Here is a 26,447-nt window from a genome sequence, read left to right on the forward strand (position 1 = left end):
AATTAGAGTTGCATCAAGCTCTCTGAGAAACCAGTGTTTCATGATCGGTCAAAGCACATTGATATTCGGTGTCACTTTGTCAGAGATTGTGTCCAACGAGGAGCTGTGTAGTTGAGCTACACTCCTACAGGAGAATAGGTGGCGGACATCCTTACCAAGGTCCTTGGAAGAACCAAGTTCGCTTATTTAAGGGAGAAGATTGGGATGGTAAAGAATCTATTTCAGTAGCAGAAATGGATAAGTATTAGGTGTTGCAGTGTTATGAGTAGCATTTGAGAGAGAGTTGCAGTGTTGGGAAGAAGGACCAGCAGCAACACAGATGTAGAGGGAGATGTAGTACAAATGTAGCAGTGAGAGTGGTAGAGCCATGGATAGCAGTATAGGAGGCAAAAATGTAGAGGATGTTGGGCAGCATGCCAAGCATCAGGACATGTACTGTTGCAGGATGATCAGGGTGATGGTCAATGGTGGAGCATTACTAGAGCACATTCCTCGCTAAGAGGAAGTGTTGATTTGGAGTAGCATCAGATGTGCTCTAGCCATGAAAATTGGTGGAGAGGCTAAAGCACGTGAGATCTCCAAGTCCCAGAATCGTTTTGGAAAATTCCATACGGATGAGGATTTATTAAAATAATTAATATTTTTGATGAGTTCCTAAGTCTCAACTTAGGAAAATAAAAATATTGATGGGTATTAATAAGGATAAGGATGAGAAGCTTCTAAGAGATAAGGATCAAGTCTATTTTAATCTTCGTCGTTGATTTGGGACTTAATCTCGGCCGTTGATTCATCAAGAGGAAAAGTATAAGAGAAGACTTGAGGGTCAATTGGAGATATACTGAGGGAGACCAGTCAGTTCGATTTCTGGAGCGGCTCTTGTTGAGAAACTCAAACTAGTGGTTTGGATTGCAGTGAAAGGTAGTGGGTACATAGCAGAGAGGCAGGGATAGTGCCTGAGGACCAGCGTAGAGATCAAAAAGGTAGATGCAGAGCCAATCAGAAAGACACAGAGGTAGTTGGATTGCGCAGTAACTGGAGCACCTGCGTGGGTGACGTAGAGAGGCCAAGTGCTAATGCAGTGAGGCAGAGTGCTGACGCAGAGGGTTTGGGAGCTGCGCAAAGGCTCACTGGGCTAACGCGTCTAGAGGAAGCACCGAAGGGTTTTCTGTGGTTATCTCTATCGGGTAAGCCAGTTGGCTCCTTAATTGTACTCAAGAAAGCTGATTAATAAAACCCTCCTCTGCTGCACCGGTTTTCCCGCATCGAGTTTTTCCGGGGACAATTGTCCAAAATAACTGTGTCGATGTGTTTGATTCTTGTGCATGTATTTGTTTTTGTATAATGGTGTGATATCTGCAGTATAATTTATTTTAATATTTGTTGAAGGGATTTTGTAAATAACTTATTGGAAAATACGTAGGTAAATAAATCAGTTGTTGCAGTAATAGAATTTCTGTTTAGAAATTTTCACAGTGCGGAGGATCAGCGTGATGTTTCCATGGTGAAACATTACTAGAGCACATTCCTCCCTAAGAGGGAGTGTTGATTTGTGGTAGCATCAAATGTGCTCTAGCCATGAAAATGGGTGGAGAGGCTAAGGCACATAAGATCTTCAAGACCCATAAATGGTTTGGGGAAATTCCACCTGGTTAGAGAGTTATTAAAATAATTAATATTTTTAATGGGGTTCCTAAGTCTAAACTTAGGAAAAGTAAAATATTAATGGATATTAATATAAAATTGGGTGAGAATGTTCTAAATGACATGGATCAAGCCAAATCTAATCTTAGCCGTTGATTAGGGACTTAATCTTGGCTGTTGAAGTCTGAACAGGAAAAGTATAAGAGGAGGCTTGAGGGTCAGTTGGAGATACACCAAATTGATTAGTCAGTTCGATTTTTTGGAGCGAGGTTTTGTTGAGAGAATCGAGCTAGTGATCTGTTGCAACGAGGGGCAGTTCGGCACGAGGTCGAGAATACATAGCAGAGAGGCAAAGATAGTGCCAGAGAGACAGCGCAGAGCTTGGAGAGGTTGACGCAGAGGTAGCTGGGAGCTACGCAGAGGCTGAAGAGGCCATCGTGGGTGACGCAGAGGGTTTGAGGGCTGACACAAAGAGCCAAGGGGCTGACCCAAAGGCTTCAGTAGCTGCGTAGAGGCTAGCAGAGCTAACGCACGGCCAAGAGGCCGTGCCGGGGATATTTTTCGTGCGGCAGATTGAGTGCTAGTGAGCTGGGAAGGGTGACGCAGTGCCTGTAGAGTGACGCAGAGCGGTAGAGAAGCTTGGAGCAGTGTTTGATGTCCAGCTAAGGAGCTGCCGTAGTTGCTATGGGATCGTTCATCAAGTGATTGATCAGCCGAAATATCTGTCTCCGAGGAGAGGTACTATTGCGAAGGGCATTCTCTGTAGGGTGAGCCATTTCTGGCACCCTAGTTGTATTCAGAAACTACATAATAATAAAACCCTCATATCTGCTGCACCAGTTTTCTCGCAAAGGGTTTTTCCGGGGATGATTGTCCAAAAATAACGGTGTCCCTTGTGTGTTTGTCTCAGTTATTTCAATCGCTGATCTGTATATGTGTTAAGGTTGTATTTGTGCTTATTTTCGGTATTTATATTTATAAATAACTTGTTAATGTAAAGAACAAGTAGGAGAAAATAAACTAGATAATGCAATAGGGATTTTTGACATGTTAGATTTGTAAGCTTGATGTGACAACACAACAACCCTAGTTTCTCGCATGTGTGGGTGGTTTCCTTGAATATTAGGCTCCTTTGACCTTTGCTTGGGAGATCCTCTCCTTCGCTTGAATAGAAGGCCTTATAGGCCTAACTTTCTAGCCCAAACGATAAGATATATATGACTGTGATCTTGCTGCTGATGTAACCGCAAGCTGTCCTCTATTTCTTGCACGTGTCACTATTTTTCACCCTAAAAACAGTGCCTTCAACGTCGGTTTAGACTTTTCCTTCTTTGCTGCACTAGAGGCTCCTTAAACTCGACTTTTCTTCACCTTTTCTCGGCTATATTTCTTCATTGATTTTAGAGGTTTGTTGGCTTGTCATTGGAGGAGTGGACAACCTCTATATATAGAGGACTGTCCCTCCTTTAGGTCGACTTGAGGATAGTAGGCCGACTTCATTTTTCTTCTTCATTTTTTCTCCTTTGAAGATGTCGTTGCATGGAGAGGACTTGTCTTTGCTTGGAGGGATATTCTTTGACTCTTATAAAAATATATACATGGTGTAACATGCTGTTAAGGGTCTTCAACATTTTATTTTGACTCTTTGACTCGCCTATAGCACTTTGACATGTGTTAGAACTATTTCAATGAGCAAGAAACTCATTGATAAATAGAACAAAAATTATATTTCTTTTCTTGAATAAATACAAATATCCAAAGTACATTTATGAAGACCGAACCTAGTTACACTTTCTTTAACAGTCCCTCTTAACTAGGGAGGTATTCATAAATCATTACAAGGTGTTTGGCTATTTTTCAATCTTGAAGAATTCACATAAGAGAGACTGGATTCGCAATCCATCTGTTATAGCTTCATAGTAACCAACATTGTTCATAGCAAGGCCTTGAGTAACCACTGTATCTCTCATAAGATCAGAGCACAATGTTGGTGAGATCAATGACTTATAGACACCTTATTCATTGTTTTTCACTGAGTATGACCTTCTAGGACTATTCTTGTCTTGGGTTCTCAATCCTCAAAGAATATCGGTCCTCTTGCCTACTTTTATCTTGGATGCCCTAGAAATCCTCAAAGAGTATTAGGTGCCATATGATTACCCAATCCTCGATTCTTTCTTCCCAAGTGAAGACAAGAATGTTGTGTCTATCTCTTCCTCTTAATTGAGGAAGACATGCCCAAGTTTCCTCTAACAAGGAACTTGCCCAAGCTCCTTTGTAGTTGGGAACTTGTTAGAACTCCCTCTTAACTAGGGACTTGTCCATTCATCAACAACTTCTTTTTCATGGGTCCTTCAACTGCTTGATCTCCTTCTTTCCTTCGATGTCATGAAGTCTTTGTTTGAACTTCTTCTTGGTAGGGCACCAACCATCGATCACTTTCCTTCCTGGTTTGTCATGTCATTGCTCCCTTCGTGGAAAGTGGCCTTCTTGATATATATCAAGTCCTTTTGTCATCTAGCTACTCCTTTGTCATCTTGTCTATGCTTCATAATACTTATCACATGGATGCTTAGTTGTACTTGCTTGTTCCCATACTTTGATTTAGTAGCTCTTCATGACTTCATTCTAATATTGCTTCAACATCAAATGGTGGTTTTGCTGGATGGCTTCTTCATCATGACATCTTTGTAGAGTTGAATCAATTATCAACACCTTACTATCTCCAAGGCCTTCATAGGTGTCAAGGGTCCTTTGATGTTTTTCTTCCTTCGTCAGAGTTGTCATGCCTTCTTTCGGGAGATGTCTTTAATGGATCTTGTCAGATAGTGATTCTTTGTGACCATGGTGTTCTTCACATGCTTGATCTCTTTCTTCGTTTGCTTCTTCTTGGATGATTAGTCAACCGCCTTATACTCGTTATGGGCGCACTTCTTTATGTTGACCTTCATTGCATTCTAGTACATACCTTCGAGCATTTCATTGGTGAAAGAGATCCTTTTATACTTGATCATGCCATAGAACTATTCCCATAACTCAATAATATATATATGATGACATGACTTAACTTTGACGCATACATACCTCATCTTGATTCTTCTTTAATCATCTTGGCTTCATTTGATTGTCCTTGGTGTGGCCTTTCTTGCTTCATCTTTTCTTGCCTGCATATCATCCTTTTCTTGAATCCCATGAATGGGTCCCTTAATGAGACATCTGCTCTTGTTTATGAACCTTCTTTTGAAGATTATTTTAGAGGATCTTGAAGACCCTTACCCTGCAAATGCTTCTTCTTTTTGATGATGGAGGCCTTCTAAGACTTTTAATCATGATCAATTATTCTTTCATTGTGGATGAGGTCCTATAATAGGTATGCTCCCTCTACATGAATATCTTGTGCTATATCTACCATGCTCTTATATTCTAGAAGATATATTTAACCATGCATTCTATTCCATTTCTACATGCTCTTATACTACTCAAAACTTTGAAAGAAGACTTTAAGTAAAGACGCTGACTTAGTCATAGTAGAGATCTGGAGGATCTTCCTTCTTCTGCTTCTTGTCTTCTTCTTTCACTTCTTGAATTAGATGAGCTTCTTCCCTTTTTCCAAGGTTGCACGAAATGGGGAAACGGGTACGAGTTTCCGAAACGGGAGGCGATATGAAACGTGACCTCCCCAAATTAGGACATTTAAGAAATATGTGCAATCATAAAGCATATATGATACATTCTAATTTATTACATTATGATAAAACTGTCAATTGTCAATGCATAAACTATAAGTATCTAAATTTGCATCACATTTACTCATGAATAATCACATAATGAAAATAGAAATATCCAAAATCAGCCACGAGAAATTTCTAATTTCTTGTCTCGTGCTTGATTGGGAGTCTCCTCCTACATAGTCGAACAACCTTAATGCTCTTGATTAAATACAAGTTTCATACCCTAGTACCCTACATTCTCTTGATTATTGGGAGTCTCCCCTGCATAGAGGGCTTGGTTCTCTTGATTAAATACAAGTTCCATACCCTAGTACATGATAAAATCCAATGGAAACATTGCAATCCCCCCAATCCTGAAATCCTGAAAAACAGATAAGTCTGCTGGATTTTGAGTGAGATCTAAAATTATACTTTCTCCATATGAAATCCAATGAGGGCGAAACCACTCTCAAACATCCTGAGTCATTTCATGGTAATGTTAAAAATTTAAGTAAAAGGATGAAAATGAAAAATAAAGGAGAATATCACTTTTACTTTAAGAATTTAACATTACCATGAACTGCATATCAACACTAGGGCAAAAGTTCACTTTTATAACTTTAGACAGGCATCTGGAAGCAACTAGAAGTCACTAGGCTAACATAAGAATAGATTAGAAAACAAATAAAATAAAATAAAACACAAGTAAATGCTGAAACGTGGGTCATATAGCCTTGAAACGTGTTTCAGGCCGTACTGACCATGTTTCAGTTTCGTGAAACGTGGCAGTACGGCCTGAAACGCGTTTAAGGGCCGTACCAAACGCGTTTCAGTGTTTCGTACCCGTTTTCGTACGGAAACGCCCTTCTGCCCCACGTTTCCTACAACATAGCCTTTTTCTTTTGTTTCTGTTGTCCTTCTTAAGTTTAGGACAATCCCTTTTGGAGTGTCCATATTCTCTGCATCCAAAGCATTGGACTTTGGACACATCTCTATTGCTTGTTCTTTATGGACCAAATTTGCCAAATTTTCCCTTTCTCTTGGCCATGGTTGCAAATGCTTGCTCCTTTGATCCCACATCATCCTTTGCTTTGAGTCTAGTTTCCCCAATCTTGCATAGAGACCATAGTTCACTTAGTGGAGTAGCTTCATTCTTGGCATATATGCTTGATGTGAAGTTGCCCCAATCCTTAGGTAGAGCATTGAGTACTGCCGTTGTCATTTCTCTATCAGACATGACTTCTCCTAGCTCTTGAAGTTGATCCCTCATCTCAAAGATCTTCATGAAGTATGGAGCTATTCCTTTCTTTGATATCTTCATCTTGTACAAATCATTTCCTAGAGATCACTTCTCCAGCTGTGCTTACTGAGAATAGATCTATTAGCTTGTCATAGATTTCTTTTGAGGTTTCAAATTTGGAGACATAAAGGAATGAGAGAGTCTTTAATGGATTCTATTAGAATCCTTTGAGCTCTTGTCTCATCCTTATTGTACTTGGCTAAGGCTTGAGTTTGTTCCTTAGTAGGGAATGTGATATTCCCTTTGATGTGGTCTAGAAGTTCATTCTCTTTGAGAAGTAAATCAGTCCTCTTCTTCCATGAAAGGAAGTTAGTGGTCCCAACCAATTTGTTGCTTTCCTTGCAAAAAGACATTGAGGTATATTCAGGAGGGGACATATACTTACTTGATAGAGTTTGAGATGTAGTGGACTTGCTTTCTTCTTGAAGACTTGATGGCTTGCCTTCCTTAGATCTTGATGTTCTTCAAGTTGCTTTCTCCAAATGGACTTGCTTGATGATGAGATTTGCTTGATGACTTGACTTTGTAGTGCTTTTCCTTTTGAAGATGGTGTAGCTTGATGTAGGTCCCTCTTTGATTTGCTCTTCTTGTAGGTGCCTTTATATAAGGCTTTTCTTCTTGCTTTGTAGTCTTCCTTGATGAATGATAGATGGTAGACCTTTTTGTCCTTGATGTGATTGAGACTTCTTGGCTTGATGCTTCAACCTTGTAGATGTTCTTGAGATGTTCTTCCTTGATGAGTCACCTTATGAGTGTTCTTGAGATGCCCTTTCCTTGATGTGTCACCTTAGCTCTGATACCATGTTGAAGAATCTAGGGCAATGAGGTATAGTAGGATTCTTCTAGACTTGATAACAATTTGTGAAGCTCTTTTACAATTTATCTTGTTAGCTTAATCTTCTTCTCTTCTTATTAATGCATGTGTGTTTACTTCATCAAACTGCTACCAAAAACATAAGAACAAGAACACAAGATGTTGGCTCTCTGCCAGGGAAAAACCTCTCTCTCTTAGAGAGGAAAACCCTTTCGTAAATTTCTCTTATTGAAGCTTCTTATTGATCAATGCCAAACCCTAGACCCTTGACAAGAATATCCTCCAAGCACAAGTCAAGTCCTTCCTTCTTCCTACACTTTGTTTCCCGGCACTTCGTCCTCTTTCTTCCGGCACTTCGTTCCTTGACACTTTGTCCTCCTTCTTCCTTCTTCGACTGGAGATAGACCTTGTTTATGTGAGCTCTAGAAGAGATACTTATCTTTTATACTTAGTGAGATCCTTCACCTATGGATACACCTTCCTTCTCTTGACCAACCGAGTTTCTTCTTGATGTGTAGTTGTAGGCTTGATGTGACAACACAACAACCCTAGTTTCTCGCACGTGTGGGTGGTTTCCTTGAATATTAGGCTCCTTTGACCTTTGCTTGGGAGAGCCTCTCCTTCGCTTGAGTAGGAGGCCTTATAGGCTTAACTTTCTAGCCCAAATGATAAGATATATATGACTGTGATCTTGCTGCTGATGTAACCACAGACTATCCTCTATTTCTTGCACGTGTGACTATTTTTCACCATAAAAACAGTGCCTTCAACTTCAGTTTAGACTTCTCCTTCTTCGCTGCACTAGAGGCTCCTTAAACTCAACTTTTCTTCACCTTTTCTCGGTTATCTTTCTTCGTTGATTTCAGAGGTGTGTTGGCTTGTCGTTGGAGGAGTGGACAACCTCTATATATAGAGGATTGTCCCTCCTTTAGGCCGACTTGAGGACAGTAGGCCGACTTCATTTTTCTTCTTCGTTTTTGCTCCTTTGAAGATGTCGTTGCATGGAGAGGACTTGTCTTTGTTTGGAGGGATATTCTTTGACTCTTATACAAATATATACATGGTGTAACATGCCCTTACGGGTCTTCAACATTTTCTTTTGACTCTTTGACTCACCTATAGCACTTTGACATGTGCTAGACCTATTTCAATTAACAAGAAACTCATTGATAAATATAACAAAAATAATATTTCTTTTCTTGAATAAATAGAAATATCAAAAGTACATTTATGAAGACCAAACCTAGTTACACTTTCTTCAACAACAACCCCTCATATCATTGTTCCCATTTGTATTGCCAAGTCTGCTGCAAAAATAATCATGGAAGCATGCATTCTTGTATTGATCAATTGACATGTTGGTTGCATTGGGCCTATGATTATTCCTAGCACTTGACATTGTATGTTATGTGTGTTAGAGTAGGATCCATCACATGTTGATTTTGCATTAGAACTAACCTCATATGATATTTCTCATGGTAGATTAGATGCATTTAAATTAAAATTTGCATATTTTATTTTTCTATTGATTTTACGGCCTAACACTAAGCATGGGTGATCATAAGACATTGTGAAAAACATGTTGGCCCATGGGTTCAATCGTTGATATGTGTTGGTAATAGGTCTACGGTAACCAAGAGATTGCTGGAGTTCTCGTGACCTCCTGTTCGAGTAGCTTCGTCCACTTCTTCGAGAGATCACGTCTCAGTTGGAGCGAGATGTTACCCACCATTTTGTGGGTGATATTCCTAGGATAATTTTTTTCTCCAAGATGGTCCTCAGCCGGTAGCCCCTTTCAACCACCAATTAGCTCGTTGTGTCATTTCTCCGCCACCTGAGCTAGCCATCTGGGCCTTCACCCATTTGCCATGATTGTATGTTTGAAGGTGGGCCTCTCGAACCTAAAGGTATGCTTTGTCATTCGGTAATTGAGTATTGCAGTTTGCTTATCATGGACACTTTTGGGCATGAATTAATGGGGGGATTCAACGGATAGAATGGGATAGGTTGGTGCTCTTGTCCCTTAGACCCATTTTGGATAACCTTGGATTCTAGTCCCGTGGGATCTCTTTACTAACCACTTGGCTTTAGGGATGGTATTTCATGGGAAACCCTGATTTTGGTTGTGTGGTCCCTCTCCCTCATCCACATGTATTGTGCCCTTTCCATTCATTATAATCCCATTCATTATTTATCCCATTTGGGTCCACATTCCTCGACTGGGTCCACATTGGGCTAACTCTCCTTTTCCCCATGCCCACACCTTGTGTCAGGCCTAGAATGATGCTCCGGAGGTTGATGCAACTAAAAAGAAAAGTAAAAGCATAATGGGACACATTCAACAGGAAATGCACCACAAAATGCAAAAGATGGCCGAGACAAACACATTTAGCACGTGGGAAAAAGCCAATACATGAGCTCTACCCCATCATCATGGCCATCACCCTAGTTCTTACATGCTCTATGAGCCTCCTTCATCATATAAGAACCTATGATTGTCCCAACCCCTGGTGGGCAATGAACCGCCCTACCTTAAAAGGGGGTTTCCACTACTATATCTCACACATCATGCTCTTACCCCTTGAGTCCTGAGTAGTTAATTAAAGAAAAATTATAAGAAGGCAAAAGACATGTAAAGAAGGGTGAAAAAATCAAGGTCGGGTCACCTCATGTACCATGATTGCTCCCTCCTATACATTATATACCCAAGTATGGGCTTCCTTTTTACTAGTTACCCTTGTACCCCAGCATGTGGCCCAGGGTTGCCCCTTTTGATTCCCTACTCCATCCATCTTTTGATCACATGCCACCATCTTTTAAAGGATGTGCCCTGGACATATTATCCCCGTTAGAAGTAGAAACCAACTAATGGGATACTTGGTTAACCCCATTTGGAACTTGGAGACATTAGCACTTGCCAAAGCCCCATTATGGAATGGCAGGTCATTATGAAGTCCCCACTTGTGGTCCGTAACTTGTAAGTTATTTTATTCAATTTCCTCGATGACTTGTTGTACCGGAAGGCTAGGGGACGCATTGGATCTTATGCAAGATTGCAGGTGGTCCCCATCTTGGGTTTGGTCTCCCTATACGGGGTCCTAACCCTCCAAAGGGCTACATTGGCACATGTAGGGTGTGTGTTGAGAGTCTTGGGCTTCCACAACAGTAGATAGAACTCCATGGATCTCCATAGATGTTCAAAGATTGCTCGAGATTGACCTATTGGGCGAGGAAGATGCACTTGGGTCACCTTTGCTGAGTCTGCCCCATGGTTGTACCATGCACTTGACAGATGACCGAAGACTTGTATGCTGATGTGGCATCACTTACACCTTCATCCGAGCCCCTACAAATTGATTATAGGCATCTTCGAGTCACTTGGAGACCCATGAGGTCACTTGTGTACCTTCACAGCCATTGGGAGCACCATAGGTTTATTATGTGGAGAACAAGGGGCCAACTCCATGTCCATGACTTTTGGAAGTCCAACTCATCATTTTGGCACTTATGGACTTCATCAGGCCTCTTAGAGAGCCCAACAACATGCATCATTGATTGTTCGACGTCTTGGGAGGGTAATTATTTTGTTTATGAGCTAGTTGGTGGGCTTGTCACCAATAGATAGTTATTTGCACATTATTTTAGTTGATGGGCTAATGTAGGCTCAAATTAAGTAATTTGAACTCCTAATGAGTGTATATATAGGAGAGACATGAATTCATTTGTATCATCACTTTTGGATTGGATCATTCTTCTCTTTAGAGAATTTCACACTTTTTTTGGGATGATGAATTGGAGCATGGATGAATTTTGATGTTTGGATTGGAGTATTTTATCTTGGAGCTTGCTTATTGTCAAATTGTTGATGGTTGGATATGTTCTATTAGATGTAAGTACACACGTTTAATGCTATTCTTGTTTTACTTTTGTCATATGCATTGAATGGGATATTTGCTATATTAGGGCTAATTTCTCCACTGCATAATTGCAAAATTGTGGAATTATTGTTTCTATATAGCATCTCGCAATGTTTGGGCCATGTATGTGAATGAAATCTCCTAGGGATAATTCCATCGGTGAATTTATCTTGATAAGCCATCTAGTTTTGCAAAGCGAAGTATAAAAGCTTTGAGGTCTCTTCTTCTTGCTGTAAAGGCCAAGCGAAGTAGCCCTTAAGGCCTGCTTGACTGAAATACGAAATCTTTTCTCATCATTCTCCTAGACTCCATTCTCCCCAAGGGATTAGTCACTGGTCTACCAATAGGTGATAACTCAAAGAGCATTTTTCTCCACTTTTTCCCTTCTCTTCTAGGTCTAGCCAAGTTGGGTCACCTAGGGCATCATTTTCCCAACAAAACATCCATAGAAAAAGTTCGATCTCCTAGCCTTTACGACACTGGTGTGTCCTCAAGGCCTCCTCCAAAATTGAAGCCATTTCAACGGTGGAGTTGTGAGATATCCCAATCCCTAACTCTGAGATCAAACTTTGCCCTGGTATTCCCTAGGCTAACCCCTCATAGGATCAATTTGACACCTTTAAGTGGAAATTTTTTCTTTAATCCTTTCCCCTTCCTTGTCTAGGTTAAAATTATCATTGGTTGCTAGATTCTCTCTTCTCAACATAGGTTGGCTCTACTTGGTCTTGTGTGGTCCCATACCTTTGAAAGGTCAATTATTCAAGAACCAGTCAGGAAGTCAAGTTCAATAAGGATTTTAGGGATTGGGAAACTCCTTTACAAGGCACATTCCTCCAACCTAGCCCTTAAATCGTCACCTCCTTATCTTAGAAAGCTTTGTACCTTGCTTGAAGAGCAAGCAAGCTCTACTCTTAACCTCCTAGGAAAATGATCATCGAGGTCACTTCACATCCATTTGTTGATTCATCTTTCACAGATGATTTTCTATATACGGGTCTCCTCCCATCGGTGAAAGTCCGTAAAGAGTAGGGAGTCTTAGCTGAGGTGACAATGGGCTAAGTCTTCATTGTTGTCCTTGATCTAGTAGTTGTCCCTTTAGGAGTCCCTTTTAGGCCCCTTGCAAGTTTGAGCAGTAACATTTCCTACCAAGCAGTGCTGCAATTTTGAGCTTTGTTGTGACAAACTATTTAGTAAATTATCCATAGCTATTTATAGGTCAATCACATTTCTTTTTTTGAATCAGCAACCCAACTTTACAAAATTTTGTTTTTTAAATCCATCTTTGTTGTTTTTGATCTCTTTGGAGATTATAGCTAAACTATACTCCAAAGGTCCCATTTTGTTTCTTTTGAATATTTTATCCTTGGATGTTAAATAAGTTAATAACTACTAAATTAAGGGAACGTGCACAAACCTTTAGAGTGCTTTGAAAACTTGTAACCCTTCTGTTGTCGCACAAAATGTCTAGGCACCGCGACAACGACTCAGATCGGGGGTTGTCACACTGATCCTCAATCACTCCGTTTGAGTTGTCTCCCAAGAGCCAAACTAAGTGGGGTAGACCTTATGGAAATGGAAAAAGGAAAGATTAGTTGGGCGCCAACCAACCTGGGAGACACAACTAAGCAACCAATACTTGTTTTAGATTGCATAAGATTTTAAGGATTCAAAATTATTTGAAGAAAATGATACCAATGCCTTGTGGAGTTAACTATCTTGTGAAGAAAATAAGGTTCCCGCAAAGGATGAGAAATTGTTGCTGAAAAGACTCGACTGTCTCATATGCAAATGCAAAATTTAAAACTATGCAAATGCAAAATTTAAAACTATGTGAAATGCAGGGATTTGGTTAATTTTAATGAAATGAGGGCCTAAAATTATTTTTGAAATATGTCTTAAATGTTGCATAACTTAAGGCTCAGAAAGGTGGTGATCTAAATGTGAAAGCAGGGACTTATACTAGCACTGCGAAATGTAAAATCTATACAAATAATTACTGAAATGCACAATGGACTGAAATGTAAAATGCTGGAATAAAACACCTTTAAATCCAAAAATTCATTTGTATGAAATACTCAATCAGAGATCATTAGATGCATAAGTAAAACTCGCATGAGCATTTAAAAAAAAAACAAATGTATTTTCGAAATTAAACTAAGTGCTTAAACTCATATTACATCAATGAAATATCAGTCTAGAAATCTACTCTTAAACAAGTGATAGTACCAACGATATATTTTAAATTAGTAGTCTTGTAACCATGCAATATTCAGAAATTTCTATCTATAACAGCAAAAAAATTTAAATGACAAACTGATAACTACAGTTCAAAAAAATTCTAAGTTTAATTATTTTTGATCTATTAATGTATTTGATCTAAAAAATTTAGAAATAAACTACCGAACATCAGTGAAACAATTGTTAGAAATTTGTTTGCAAAAGTTACTGAAATTAACTTCTATTTCAACAATTATACAACAGTGAAAATGTAAATTAAATTTGTTGCTAAATTCAGAAAATTTCCGAGTTTAATTCTTTCTGATCTATTAATTTATTTGATCTAAAAACTCAAAAATATATTACCGAACAGTAGTAAAACAATTTTCAGAAATTTGTTTGCAAAAGTTACTGAAACTAACTTCTATTTCAGCAATTATACAGCAGTAAAAATGTAAATTAAATCTGTTGCTAAATTCAGAACATTTCTAAGTTTAATTCTTTCTAATTTATTGATGTATTTGATCTAAAAACTCGGAAAATTACTAAAAAAAAACAGTTAAATAATATTTAGAAAATAGCATGCAAAAGTTTCTGAAAGTAATTATATTTCTGAAATGTAATACAGTGAAAAATGCAAACTAATTTGTTGCTAAATTTCAGATAAGTAAAATTTTATGCTAGTATTAATCTTGCTTTCAATTAGATCAATGAAAAATCTAGGGTTTAGAAGATGTGCAACAGTCAACCCAAAGTTGCACGAAGCGGGGACGAAACAGGGACGTTTTTTGGAAGCGGGGACGCGGAAGCGTCTGCTATATATATATATATATATATATATTTTTTTTGCATTTATATTCAAAATTGCATCTGCTATATTTATATTTTTTTTGCTATATATATATATATATATTTTTATATATTTTTTGCATTTTTTTAATAATTTTTTTCGGAAGCTTGACGCTTCGTACGACCGAAGCGCTGTCTGAAACGCGTTTCAGAAAAACTGAAATGTGGTTCAGAAAAACCCGTAACGCGATTCGGAAAAACCGAAACGCGTTTCGGGCACACGCTTCCCGAAATTTCCAGGAAGCGTGTTTATCAGCGTGAAACGTGTTTCGGACGACACTTCCCCCACGCATCCATACGGATCGTGGATTTTGATCCGGGGGGGGACGTTTCCTGCGACATTGAGTCAACCCCTAGGGGTTTGAAGACACTTGTAGATGGGTTGCCCAAGTCACTGAAAATTTTCCAATGCAAATGCCAAACTCAGAAAATTTTGAGAAATTTTTGCTAATTGTTTTTGGGAAATTTTAGGAAAAATTTAGTGAGAAAATTATGGTGAAGAAGGTTGCAAAGATGAGAGGCCTGAGGGTGGAATGATAGAGGCCGAGAGTGAGGCTGGAGATGGCCAGCGCTGGGCCTCAAGGCCCTAAAAGAATTTGCCCATGATCCTTCTAAAATTTTTCTTCAACCTGCAAACAAAATGGAGATGCCCTCTGGGGCTCAGATCTCTCTCCAGAACCACAAAAATCACTTGCAATATTCATATTTTTTTTTCTGCACAAATAAAAAACAGAAAACCCGAAAGCATGTATATACAAAAATATGAAATACCCAGAACCCCAATGAATTAGAAATTCGCTATTTACAAATCTACAATAATATTCTACAAATCTAACAATTCTATAGTTCAAAGCCCTCTATTAGCTAGATTTAAACAAATTTTTGCACAATATTTAGAAATAAATTTGAAATTTTAAAGAAACACAAGCCCAAGAAAAACCCTACAAGTAAAATATTCTATAAAATGACTTCAAAAATTAAAAATATAGTGGGCTCTTTTAGATTCTGTAAACTGAGAGTCAGTTGGTCTAGCTGAAGACTTCCCCAAATGCCCAGATTCTGAATGATAACTTTTGCACACTTAAATCTGCTTGTTAGATTAATAGAGATCTGAAAAATGATCAAGAAATAGAGATACTTGCTACTTCTATCAAATTAAAATGATATTCTAAAAAACCTAGAAATCTGTGCAAAATACCTGTACACAGATCAATCCTCAAAGGCTATTAATCAGCAAATGTAAATAAAAGCAGCAAGTAATAAGAACAATATTACCACATAAATCTGAAAGAGGAACACTACGATCTGAAACCTTAAAGTCTTTGCGTTTTATTATCTAGAAAAAGTTAGAAGAGCTAGAGCAAGTAGACGATTCATAAATCGGATGAAATAATGGAGAGAAACCTCTCATTTATAAAAAAATTCGTCAACGGCTAGTTGGCTTGATCCCCATCAAAGCAATCTCAACTGTTGATGAAGATCAAATGATCTTTTAATCATCACCGTTGAAATAAAGTTACATTTTGAGAAAATTCGAATTTCACTTTTAATTAACTCAAAAATAATTATTTTGAGTTAATTGCCGCAAAAAGTTGACTTTGACTTAACTATTATGGCCCAAGGGTTCAAAATATCTTGAAATTTTCAATATTCCCTTGGCCAGAGACCTCCAAAAATTAGGAACTTTAAAACCCACGAATTTTAAATGTTGAAGAATTTAATTTTTCTTAGGACCTAAATTAATTAAATTTCTGGCTTTAACATTTTAATTTATTTTAGCCAGAAATTTTAATTAATTGACTCATGAGGGGATTATTAATTTTTCCAATCATCTAATATTTAACCATGGTGTCTAACTATGAGGGACCATGCACGAAATATTTTTTTACATGAAATATTACAATTCTAACCCATGAAAGGGGAACACCCATTCGTTATAGACCCTCAATAATTACCCATTTCTGCGACACAAAATATGATCTAGTAGACTAAGTAACATGTAATAAAATAATCTAACCAAATAGTTAGAATTATTCCCAAATCACTTTTACAGAGACTCGATAAATAACACTAGGACTCGTTTAAAATCCTGATGACAAAATCGACCTTAGCTTTGGGGTGAGGTTGGAGGGAAAAATTCCGCTGATCATCTGTGTTTAAAAACACACATGAATCGGTGAGACTAAAAACCTCCTAGGATAGAAATCATCATCAAAAAAATAAATTTACTTAGGTTGTTACATACATTTGTCTTACTAAGATCATTTGCATTACAAAATGCAGAATGAGTTTACAAAACTCAAGTGTACATATTAGATGATAATGATGAATCTGTGGATCATCTGAATGCTCAGACATGATGGAAATCCATGCGCGAAAAAATGTACAGCTATGAGGTAGTTGACATGGAGTGGTCAACACCTTCCATTTGGTTTCTGTATCCCATGTCTCAATCTACCAATTGTTTCCTATCTCTATACTATCTTTTATTGTTTTGTTATAATGACGTGCCTAATAATTCTAGGGATAAATGCAGAAAAGCTATATAATATGCTGAGCATTGTTGACTTACACTATTGTTGAACGAAGTATACCTACCAGTTTTCTAGATTTACATTCTTAAATTTATGCTTAGGAAAAATTCTTTATGTTTGATTAATATTTTTTGCTGCTAGCTCTTTGTTCTATATGTCTATTTTCCACTTTTATTATATATATATATATGCACACACACCACTTTTATATGTGCTAAAGTGTTATTTCCAATTCCTCTCTAAATTGTTAACCTATCATTCCACAGAAATTATATTGAAAGAAAATCAGCGGCCTTGGACACATTTCAAAAGATTATAATTCATCTCAATTATTTGCTCTCTGTTTTCCTACTCAATGTACAAGCCTTTGACCATCAAAATTATGACACGCCACTACGGACATCTGCAGATATATTCGGCTAATAATAGCAGAGGCACTTCGACTTTACCCTCAACCACCTTTGCTGATTAGGAGAGCATTACAGCCAGATACTTTACCTGGTACGCTTTTGTATAGGTATTTGGCTTTGTGGTTGGAGTACCGGCCACAAATGTTTTCCCTTAGGACAATAGAAAGCGCTATTCATGTTTTCGCAACTGGGAAACACAATGGTTGCCAAAACTGCCATTATTGTTCTTATTAGTTTTATGTTACATGGTTTCATAAATTTGCCTGTTGGTAGTTTATGAGAGAAACTCTTTCTTTTGAAAATTACAGCTTTTGCTATATTGTTGGACAAAATGATTATATATGCTAAAACGTGAGATTGGGCACTTTCGAGAAGGTAAGAATAACCCAAGGAATGGAATAACAGGGGCACTCCTCTAGATGGGAGGATTGTAATGGCTTGAGGTATAGGAATTAATTGTAATAAAAATCTAATATTTGAAGACTAGATAAATTATCTGTGTTAAGACATGAATAAATAATGTATATGCTGAATATAAAGAAATTAAGGATACAAAGATTTGGAAAGGAGAAATACTTGTTAGATTTCAAATAGAAAGGGTAGTAAAGGAATGATATAAACCTTGAGTACATAAATTATAAATTGATTTATATATATTTCAAATCATTAATACAACCTTAAAACATAAATCAGTTTAAATCCACCTTAATTCATGTTCAATTTTTTTTCAGGTGCAACTTTTTTTTTTAAAGTGTTTTGGAAATATTTTCACAGATTTGATCCTTCTCAATGCTTGGTAAATCCCAGAGTTGGGAGGCATCTAGATCGATTCTAATCACAGGTGATCAAGTGAAAATTATAGAGGATCATTCTTATGTATATGTTTGAGATGAAACTAATCATTTGAAATTTACTAATTATCATTTAAAATATAGAGAGTACTATAAAAAAAACCACTTCAAAATTTTTTCAATCAAAACTTTAAAAGATTGTCTTTCGTTTTATTTACACATCGTAGTTTTTTTTTCATTTACCCACATCTATTAGGTTTTCATTCTTTTCATATTAATCGTACGAGAATTTTCCTTCTTTTCATATTAATCGTAGGAGAAATGAAGTTGTTTTTAAAAGCCTTTCAAACATTTAAATCTTGATACCTTTTTACCTTGCTTTGCAATATTAATAGTTTCTTTCTCCAGTCTTTTATTTTCCTCATAATTCAGTTTAGTTTATTTTGTTCAATATTAAATAGTTTTCTAATTTTTTTCATTTATCGTTTGCTGGTATGCTTTTTGATAAATTTAATGATTGAGTAATTGAATATATCAATATAAAACAAGAGTCATTTTCTAATTTATATATTCTATTTTATATATTATGGGTTTAATAGATATGTTATTTATCATTTACTCGTATTCTTTTTGGGTGTTTTCTAATTTTTCTGTTCTTATTTATTTATTATGACTTTACTGTATATTTTTTTATCATTTATTCATATGCTTTTTGGATAAATTCTTTCGAAAAATATAATTATATAGGTTTTTTTGAGCTCATGGAATAAAATTACATAATTATACAATTACACAAATTGCAATATCATATGAGTTTTCATTTATTTTATTGTTTTGGAAAATGGTAGTTAAGATCACCATTTTACACAGATACTCTTGTTTCTATAATTTTTTTACAAATTTTTTAGTCAAGTAAAAGCAAATAGTGCAGCATACCTTGTTTTTCAATACTAATGAATTATACCCCTTTTGTCATTTGATTCCACTCTAAATTTTATATATATATATAAAGAAATTAAAAATACAAAAAAAATGCAATAAAGAAATACTTTTTAGATGTCAAAGAAAGATATTAAAAGCATGATGATCCAGGCTTACTGATCCATCTGCAAATGGCTAGAACTATAGGGGGAGCACCGCTCACTCCTTCAGCGATGTCATCTCCGTGACAACCTCCTCCATTGATGCCACTCATGATCCGGGAAAAACAACGCAGAACTCCTCAAAAGGGCAAGAGAGAACCAGTAAAGGGGTGTTCGAACCCTTGAATCCTCACTCAGAGAGGCTATCTTTAGGAAGTTTCTTACCAAGAGCAACAATTGACTCAAAATTTGAAGTTAAATCAGACTGTATAGGGGAATACATAAAATACATGAAGGACAATGCTTTGATTGGCAAATTCTTGGGGATTTGGCCTTCAGAAAAAGCCCTATCATGGTGGATCTAACAAAAATGGCAGCCCAAAGGACAGATCAAGTTGGAACTAGGAGCAAAAGGCTCTTCACAGTGATCTTTGCAAGTTTGGAGGACAATTTTTTTTTTTTTGAAGGCGGCCTCTATTTCTTTAACTTGGCGAGTCTATACCTTTGTTATTGGATAGAGAGATTCATTGCCAACAAAGAAGATTTTAGAGCAGCTCCAATATCGATTTGATTGTACACCTTACCAAGAGAATTTTGTAAGAGGAAATACTTGCATAGGTAACGCATTCGACAACTTTTTCAAAGTCTTTGAAGCCACCAAACAATCAAGGTACTTTTCTTATGCACGGATTTGTGTTTATGTGAACATTTTTGAGCCATTGCTTGAGTCAATAGACATCTACTATCAAGATGAACTTTGGAAGCAAACCTCAGACGATGAACACACCCCCTTCTACTGCTGTTGTTGCCATGAATATGGACATTTATTCAAGGAATGCCCTCTCCTAATTCATCCCACCACCTAGCTGCAACAAGCATCAAAAGATGAAGAGGAATTTACCGAACCCCAATCTAGGTGCTGCAGCACAAAGCTCCTCTGGTAGAAGGCTGAAAACTAGTAACAATTTCAATCCTTCAACCAATATGGAATATTGAGATCCTCAATACCCAGAAAGCTCCAGAGGCCTCTCAAGACCCAGATCAGCCCATGGATGAGACGAATCCAAAAGTACAACTTTCTCAGCCACTAAAGGGATCCAAAGCCATCCCTAAAACAATCCTTGAGTTGGTTTTTTAGAAGATCAACATGGAAGACCAAGAGATTGAAGTGGAATTTGACACTGGCGAGGAAATGGATCTGGAGACTCTTGATTTGACAAGTATGGCAAAAGCATGAAGGGGAAAAGACCCTAGTACCATCCCAGTGTTGAAAAGTGTAACTAGGTTGGGTCTTCATAATGACATGTAATTGTGATTTTATGTAAAAGATATAAAGAAGAAAAAGTAAAATTATTGTAATGCTTGCCTCAAGGGTTTCATTAGAAAGAGATTTTATTTTTAGTTAAGGCTCCCATTGTGAGCCCTTAGGGATTTTTTCATCTAGTCATAAAAGTCTAAAGAGTCATTGTCATGTATTGAAGGCATGTTACACATTGTAAAAGTCAATTTTGTTTTTGTAATTCACCCTTCAAGACCTTGTCACTAGTCCTCACTCAAGTCGACCTACAATGAAAGGGATAATACTAGAAATATGATGTTGCTTATTCCAGTGATCATGTCGACCTAATAATCATGGACAAACCACTATATATAGCAATGCTTGGCCTCATTTGGAAGAGAACAATTCGGTCAAGCAAGTCTGAAATAACCAAGTGCGAAAATCATCTTAGAAGGAGCCTTAACATCAACGAAGGAAGAGGAAGGGATAACGAAGATAGTGACATCATTGTGGGACTATTTTTGGGCTAGTCTACCCTCACACGTGCGAAGATTGCAGATCTGAAGTTTGCAAAGAGAGGCCGAAGATTGCAGTCATATAAGGGTGATCTAGATTGGGTGAAGACTTCGTTGAAGGGAAGCCGAGTAGAAGTGAAAAGAGTCTCCCTCTAAAAGGAGACTATTCAAGGATCAAAAGCTGATCTAGGGTTTCTGTTGTGAAGCAAAAGGTTGCAGACCTACAAGAAGAGGCCGAAATTTTGAAGGAAGCCGAGAAGAGGAAGAAGAAGAGTAACATTGACCTAAGGGTGAAGAGGAGGCTTGTGACTTGGTCTTGGAAGGGCTCTAGTGTCAAGGGTCTTTGTCATGGTCTTGGTATTCGTCAATTGAAGTTTTTATAAGAAGAATTTGTTTGGGTTTTCCTCTCAAAGAGTGAGAGGTTTTGGCCTTGGCTGGCGTATATGCTATGTCTCTTGTCTCTTTATTATTCATGCATTGGTAATTGTCTTGATGAAAAGAACACAATAATAACATAAGAAAGAGAAGATCATAATCAAGAAGTAAAAAGGCACTCACAAGCAATTATCAAAGTATAGAAATCACCTATCTATTGATGCCCTAGATTTCTCAACACCCAGAGCATTAGGTTAAGATTTTAGGCAAAGCTTATTTCAAAGCATGACGTTAAGCTTAGAAGAATGTATTAGGTATGTTAGCCCTTTCCCCCCAACTTGGAGTTATACTCAAGGTCCTAAAGACCTTCCTAAATCACAAAGAGATGAAAAGAAGAAAGGAAAAATTGCAATCAATAAATTCTTGAAGAACTAGGGGAAAAGCTAGTTAATTTAGGTCGAATCAAGGTAAACTTGAAGGTATATCCCTCCACCAACCCTAATTCTCAATGAAAGTTATCTCATGGAATATAAGGAGCCTCAATTGCAAAGGAAAATAAAAGCTCCGTAGAAATAAGTGGCAGGAAGATTCCCTTGCTTTTTTGATGATATGGGAAATAAAATATTCCAGTGAACACATTTCCAAAATAATTTTAGACAAATGGAGGAACTGTCAATGGGTGGCTATAGATGCATAAGGGCAAGTTGGAGGCTCGATTACTTTCTGGAACTCTTAGGAAGTCAACGTACTAGACATGTTTTCGACCTCTAGAACTTTAACTGTTAAATTCCAACTCATTGAATCAGCTGAAATATGTTTCCTCTCCAATGTCTATGGACTAACTCCATCGAGGGTCAAAGCTGGCTTTTTGAAGTCCATCAACAATTTATCCCCTATTATAGAAAATATGCCATGAATTATTAAAGGGGACTTTAACTTAATCAAATCTCTCTTGGAAAAGAAGGTGGGCATTACAAGATTGGAAAATGGAGCTCGTTTCTTTAGAGAAATGATCACATCCTCTAAACTTCTGGACATTGATACCATCAGTGGAACTCATACTTGGAACAACAAAAGATGGGGTGCCCAACAAATTGCTTCCAGATTAGACAGATTCTTAATCTGAGAATCCTTAATGGAAAAAGACCTTTTCATGGAAGCGACAATTTTACCATGTAAAGGATAAGATCAATGGATTAGCCTGAACTTGGATATCAAAGCTAGTCGTAAAAATTGTCCTTTCGGATATGAGAGGCTCTGGACTTCGCATCCGACTTTCATGGAAAAAATGCAAGAATGGTGGAACAAAATGGACAACATGGAAGGATTTGTTGTGTACCAACTACAACAAAAACTGAAGCATATGAAGATACAACTAAAAAAATGGAACTAAGAAGAATTTGGCAATATTTTCCAAGCCAAGAATGATTTAGTGGAAAAGTTGGCTTCCTTTCCGTGAACAACCATGCTCCAAGGTTAATTAGATGAGTTCATTCAACAAGAAACGAACCTATTAACTTAGCTGGAAGACAGATGTAAACAGGAGGAAATCCTCTAGAAGTAGAAGTCTTGAATTCGATGGCTCTAAGAAGGCGAAAAAAACACATCCTCCTTCCACAAGTCCATGCTTCAATGACAACATAACAAAAGGATTGTATCTCGAAAAATCTCTATTGGACTCAAACTTCAAGATCACAAGGATATGGAGATCAAACTAGTTTGTTATTACAATGATGTAATGTTTCATCCACGCCCAAACAAAGAAGAAGCCATTGCTAAGATCACACAACGCATTCCATCTCTGATAATGTAGGAGCAAAATGAAGCACTTATGAGAAGCATCACTTATGAGGAAGTGGAAATAACCATGAAATCTATGCCTAGAAATAAAGCACCAAGCCCTGATAGATCCACTGCAGATTTCTTTCAGATTTGTTGGCCCATAATAGGAAATGATCTTCGGAAAGTTGTTAAAGAATCTCGTAGATCTCTCTCGGTTCTCCCTGCCTTAAATGCCACTATCCTGAGCGTAGTTCCAAAAAATGAAAATGGTGATGAACTTAACGACTTTAGACCTATTTCACTCTGCATCGTTGGATACAAAGTCATATCCAAAATCATTGCCAATAGATTAAAACCATTTCTACCCAAGCTCATGTTGCCAAAGTAATCCAACTATGTAGAAGGTCAACAAATCTTGGATGGAATCCTTATTGCTTATGGGGTTATCCACTCTCTAAAATCTTCAAAATAGTCGGGGAAGCTCATCAAATTGGATTTATCTAAGGCTTTTGATAAACTAAATGGGTCTTATTTATTCAAAATCTTGGCGTCTTTAGATTTTGCTAATGATTGGATCAATTGAACAAAAGTTTTTCTTTCATCTGCTTTCTTCTTCATTCTTCTTAATGGCCCCCCTTCAAGCACTCTCTCCCTCAAGGGGCATAAGGTATGGGGAATTGCCCTTCTTGTTCATCGTAGCAGTTGAAGGACTATATAGAGCAATCAAAGTAGCAATCTTAGCCAACAAAATGAAAGGGATGCGTGTTGATTTCTGGTAGCATCGAATGTGCTCTAAGCCTCAAAATTTGCAGGGAGGCTAGGAAACATGTATTCTAGAATACCCAAAAATGGTTTTGGGAAATTCCACCAAGAGACAGTTTTATTAAAATAATTAATTATTTCTAATGGATGCCTAAGTATAAACTTAGGAAATTAAAATAATTAAAGGGTATTAATCAAACTGAGGGTGAAACTTCTAGAAGAAGACAAAGATCGAGTCCAAATGATCTGCGCCATTGATTAGAATCTAATCTGGGCCGTTGATTACTGAATTGGAGGATTATAAGAAGGACTTTGATGGGCATTTGGAAAACAACATCGAAGAGAGATCAAAAGATCGAATTTCTCAAAGAGGGCAGTGTAGTAGTTGCTAGAGAAGAGATCGAAGTGATTTCTTGCAGTGAGGGGCAAGGATAATTTTCGAAGGAAGATATCCTAATCCGAGAATACATCGCAGAGGAGGTAGAGAGAGATCCAGAAGAGGCAGCGCAGAGCCTAAGAGGAGATGAAATTTGCTAGAGAGCCGAGTTTTAGAGTCGGAAGTCGGGGTGTGAGACCGGGAGGGCAAAAGTCGAAGTTCCAAAAGAAAATCGATTAGCCAGAAGGAGTGACACAGGCCCAAGAAGCTGTGACGCAGAGCAACTCAGTGATTGCGCGGAGGCAACTAGAGGCTAGTCATTCAGTGGCTGGATCAGTACTGGATCGCCAGTGATTGTAATGGCCATCTCAAATTATAGGCAACATAGGAATATTAGCATGTATACAAAACATGCATATGATAGCTACATATGCATGCATCGCATGCGCTGCGCTAGTATACATATTAACCTATTATGAAAATTGTCAAGAAAAGATAAATGAATTAATTATTGAAAGTTCTAAGTGAATACTTAACGTACATAAATATTAAATATATTGAGTGAGGTACTTAATTTATGTGCCACTATTATAATATATATAACTATACAAGATAAAAAGGAAAGACAATGTATTGCACAAAATAAAAGGGAATATAATATATATATGGTTCAAAAATAAATTAAATATAATACATGTTATACAAATAGCAAGGGGAATACAATACATAATATATAAAAGAATTTTATATTTTATATAAACTAAAAGGAGAATATAAAATCTACAAACTATACAAACTTAAAAGAATCCATAATATATATAAAGTCAAAAGGGAACATGACATAAAGTCAAAAGGAATCATAAAGTAAACAACACATACAATAAAGGTATAAATGTTTTACACTAAAAGGAATTTGCTGTCAACCGTTAACGCAGGTGGCAGATGCTTGCTTAAACTTCAACTAAAGTTTATCACCTTATACCCTTGCTGGAGGAACCTTGAATAGGGAGTCACTGTTTGGAGGCAGAGCAAGATTCTATATAAGATGGGAAAGGCATTTCAGGAAGGGGAGTTCATTTTTTTTAAGAGAGAGAATTCTGTGAAACGGGAGGAGATTTTGGGAAGACACGAGAATTTCTAACATAATTACAGAGATTGATTGAGCTTGATTGTTCTTGGAATTTTGGGCACGGGGGCCAGAAGATTTGTCTTCTAGATTTGGGGACTGTACAGGTAGACCCCAGACAGGCTGGGAGGTAAAGGGCGGTTTGGTAACTCCAATAGCTGGAACAACCACAGGCTAAAACACCTTCAACTGATTCCAGGTATTCTTCTTCAAATTTAAATTTTAAATTTTGATTCCTCTCTGGTTGAAATCTGTAGTCAGAGTTCTACAGTGATAGTGTGAGATATATCACACTCATCTCTCTGTCAGTCAGATTCTCTGTATTGGATAGCTAGTAAGGCATGCAAAGATTGTATTCGAAAAACTACTGCTTAATAATACAAATCGTCAACTGCTGCACTGGTTTCTCCAATTGGGGTTTTCCATGGACATTTGTCCAAAAATAACGGTGTCATGTGTTGTGTATTTCTTTCTTGCTCAGTTTCTTGTTTCCGCATTTAATTTAATTGGTGAAGGTTGTAGTGTATTAGTTTCAGTATTTGCTGTAGGATGCAGTAAATAATTTGTTCAGTAGTTAACAAATAGAAGATACTTAATTAGTTGCTGCAGTAGAAATTTGGGTCTTCCAAATTTTCACATGGTATCAGAGTGCAAGTGAAGCAAGAGAGCTGAGTCGAAAGAGCCCAACGCTAAAGAGGAGGAGGGAAGTTGAAGTGCTGCGTAGGAAACAAATCGAATCGTTAGAGGGATTGCGCAGTCTAGGCCAGGAGGGAAAAATTTTCGCAGGAAAATCTCTGTTTGAGTGAGTCGACAGAGAGAAAGATTTCCAGATCGAAGTTTGGTAGTGTCAGAGGGAGTAGTGCAGAAGAATCATCGCAGAGCAGTTTTCTGGTGACACACAATTTTTTTTGTAGCAGTTGCTGGGGCAGAAAAGCGTCAAAAGGAAGGAGACACTGTTGAGGGAATT

At 37.4% G+C, this 26,447-nt stretch overlaps 1 protein-coding gene across 1 annotated transcript in view; it reads left to right on the top strand.

Moving 5' to 3' along the window:
* Positions 1-26,447, top strand: part of CYP97B3 (cytochrome P450, family 97, subfamily B, polypeptide 3) — a 374,464-nt gene that overhangs the window by 239,016 nt on the left and 109,001 nt on the right. Inside the window, exon 11 of the mRNA XM_089371882.1 lies at positions 17,392-17,483. Coding sequence (XP_089228008.1) covers positions 17,392-17,483 — 92 coding nt within the window. The remainder of the gene's footprint in view (positions 1-17,391; positions 17,484-26,447) is intronic.

Source organism: Pinus tabuliformis, chromosome 8 (assembly GCF_031772625.1).
Source record: "Pinus tabuliformis cultivar Carrire ecotype Pingquan chromosome 8, CPIR1, whole genome shotgun sequence".
Taxonomy (NCBI): Eukaryota; Viridiplantae; Streptophyta; class Pinopsida; order Pinales; family Pinaceae; genus Pinus; species Pinus tabuliformis.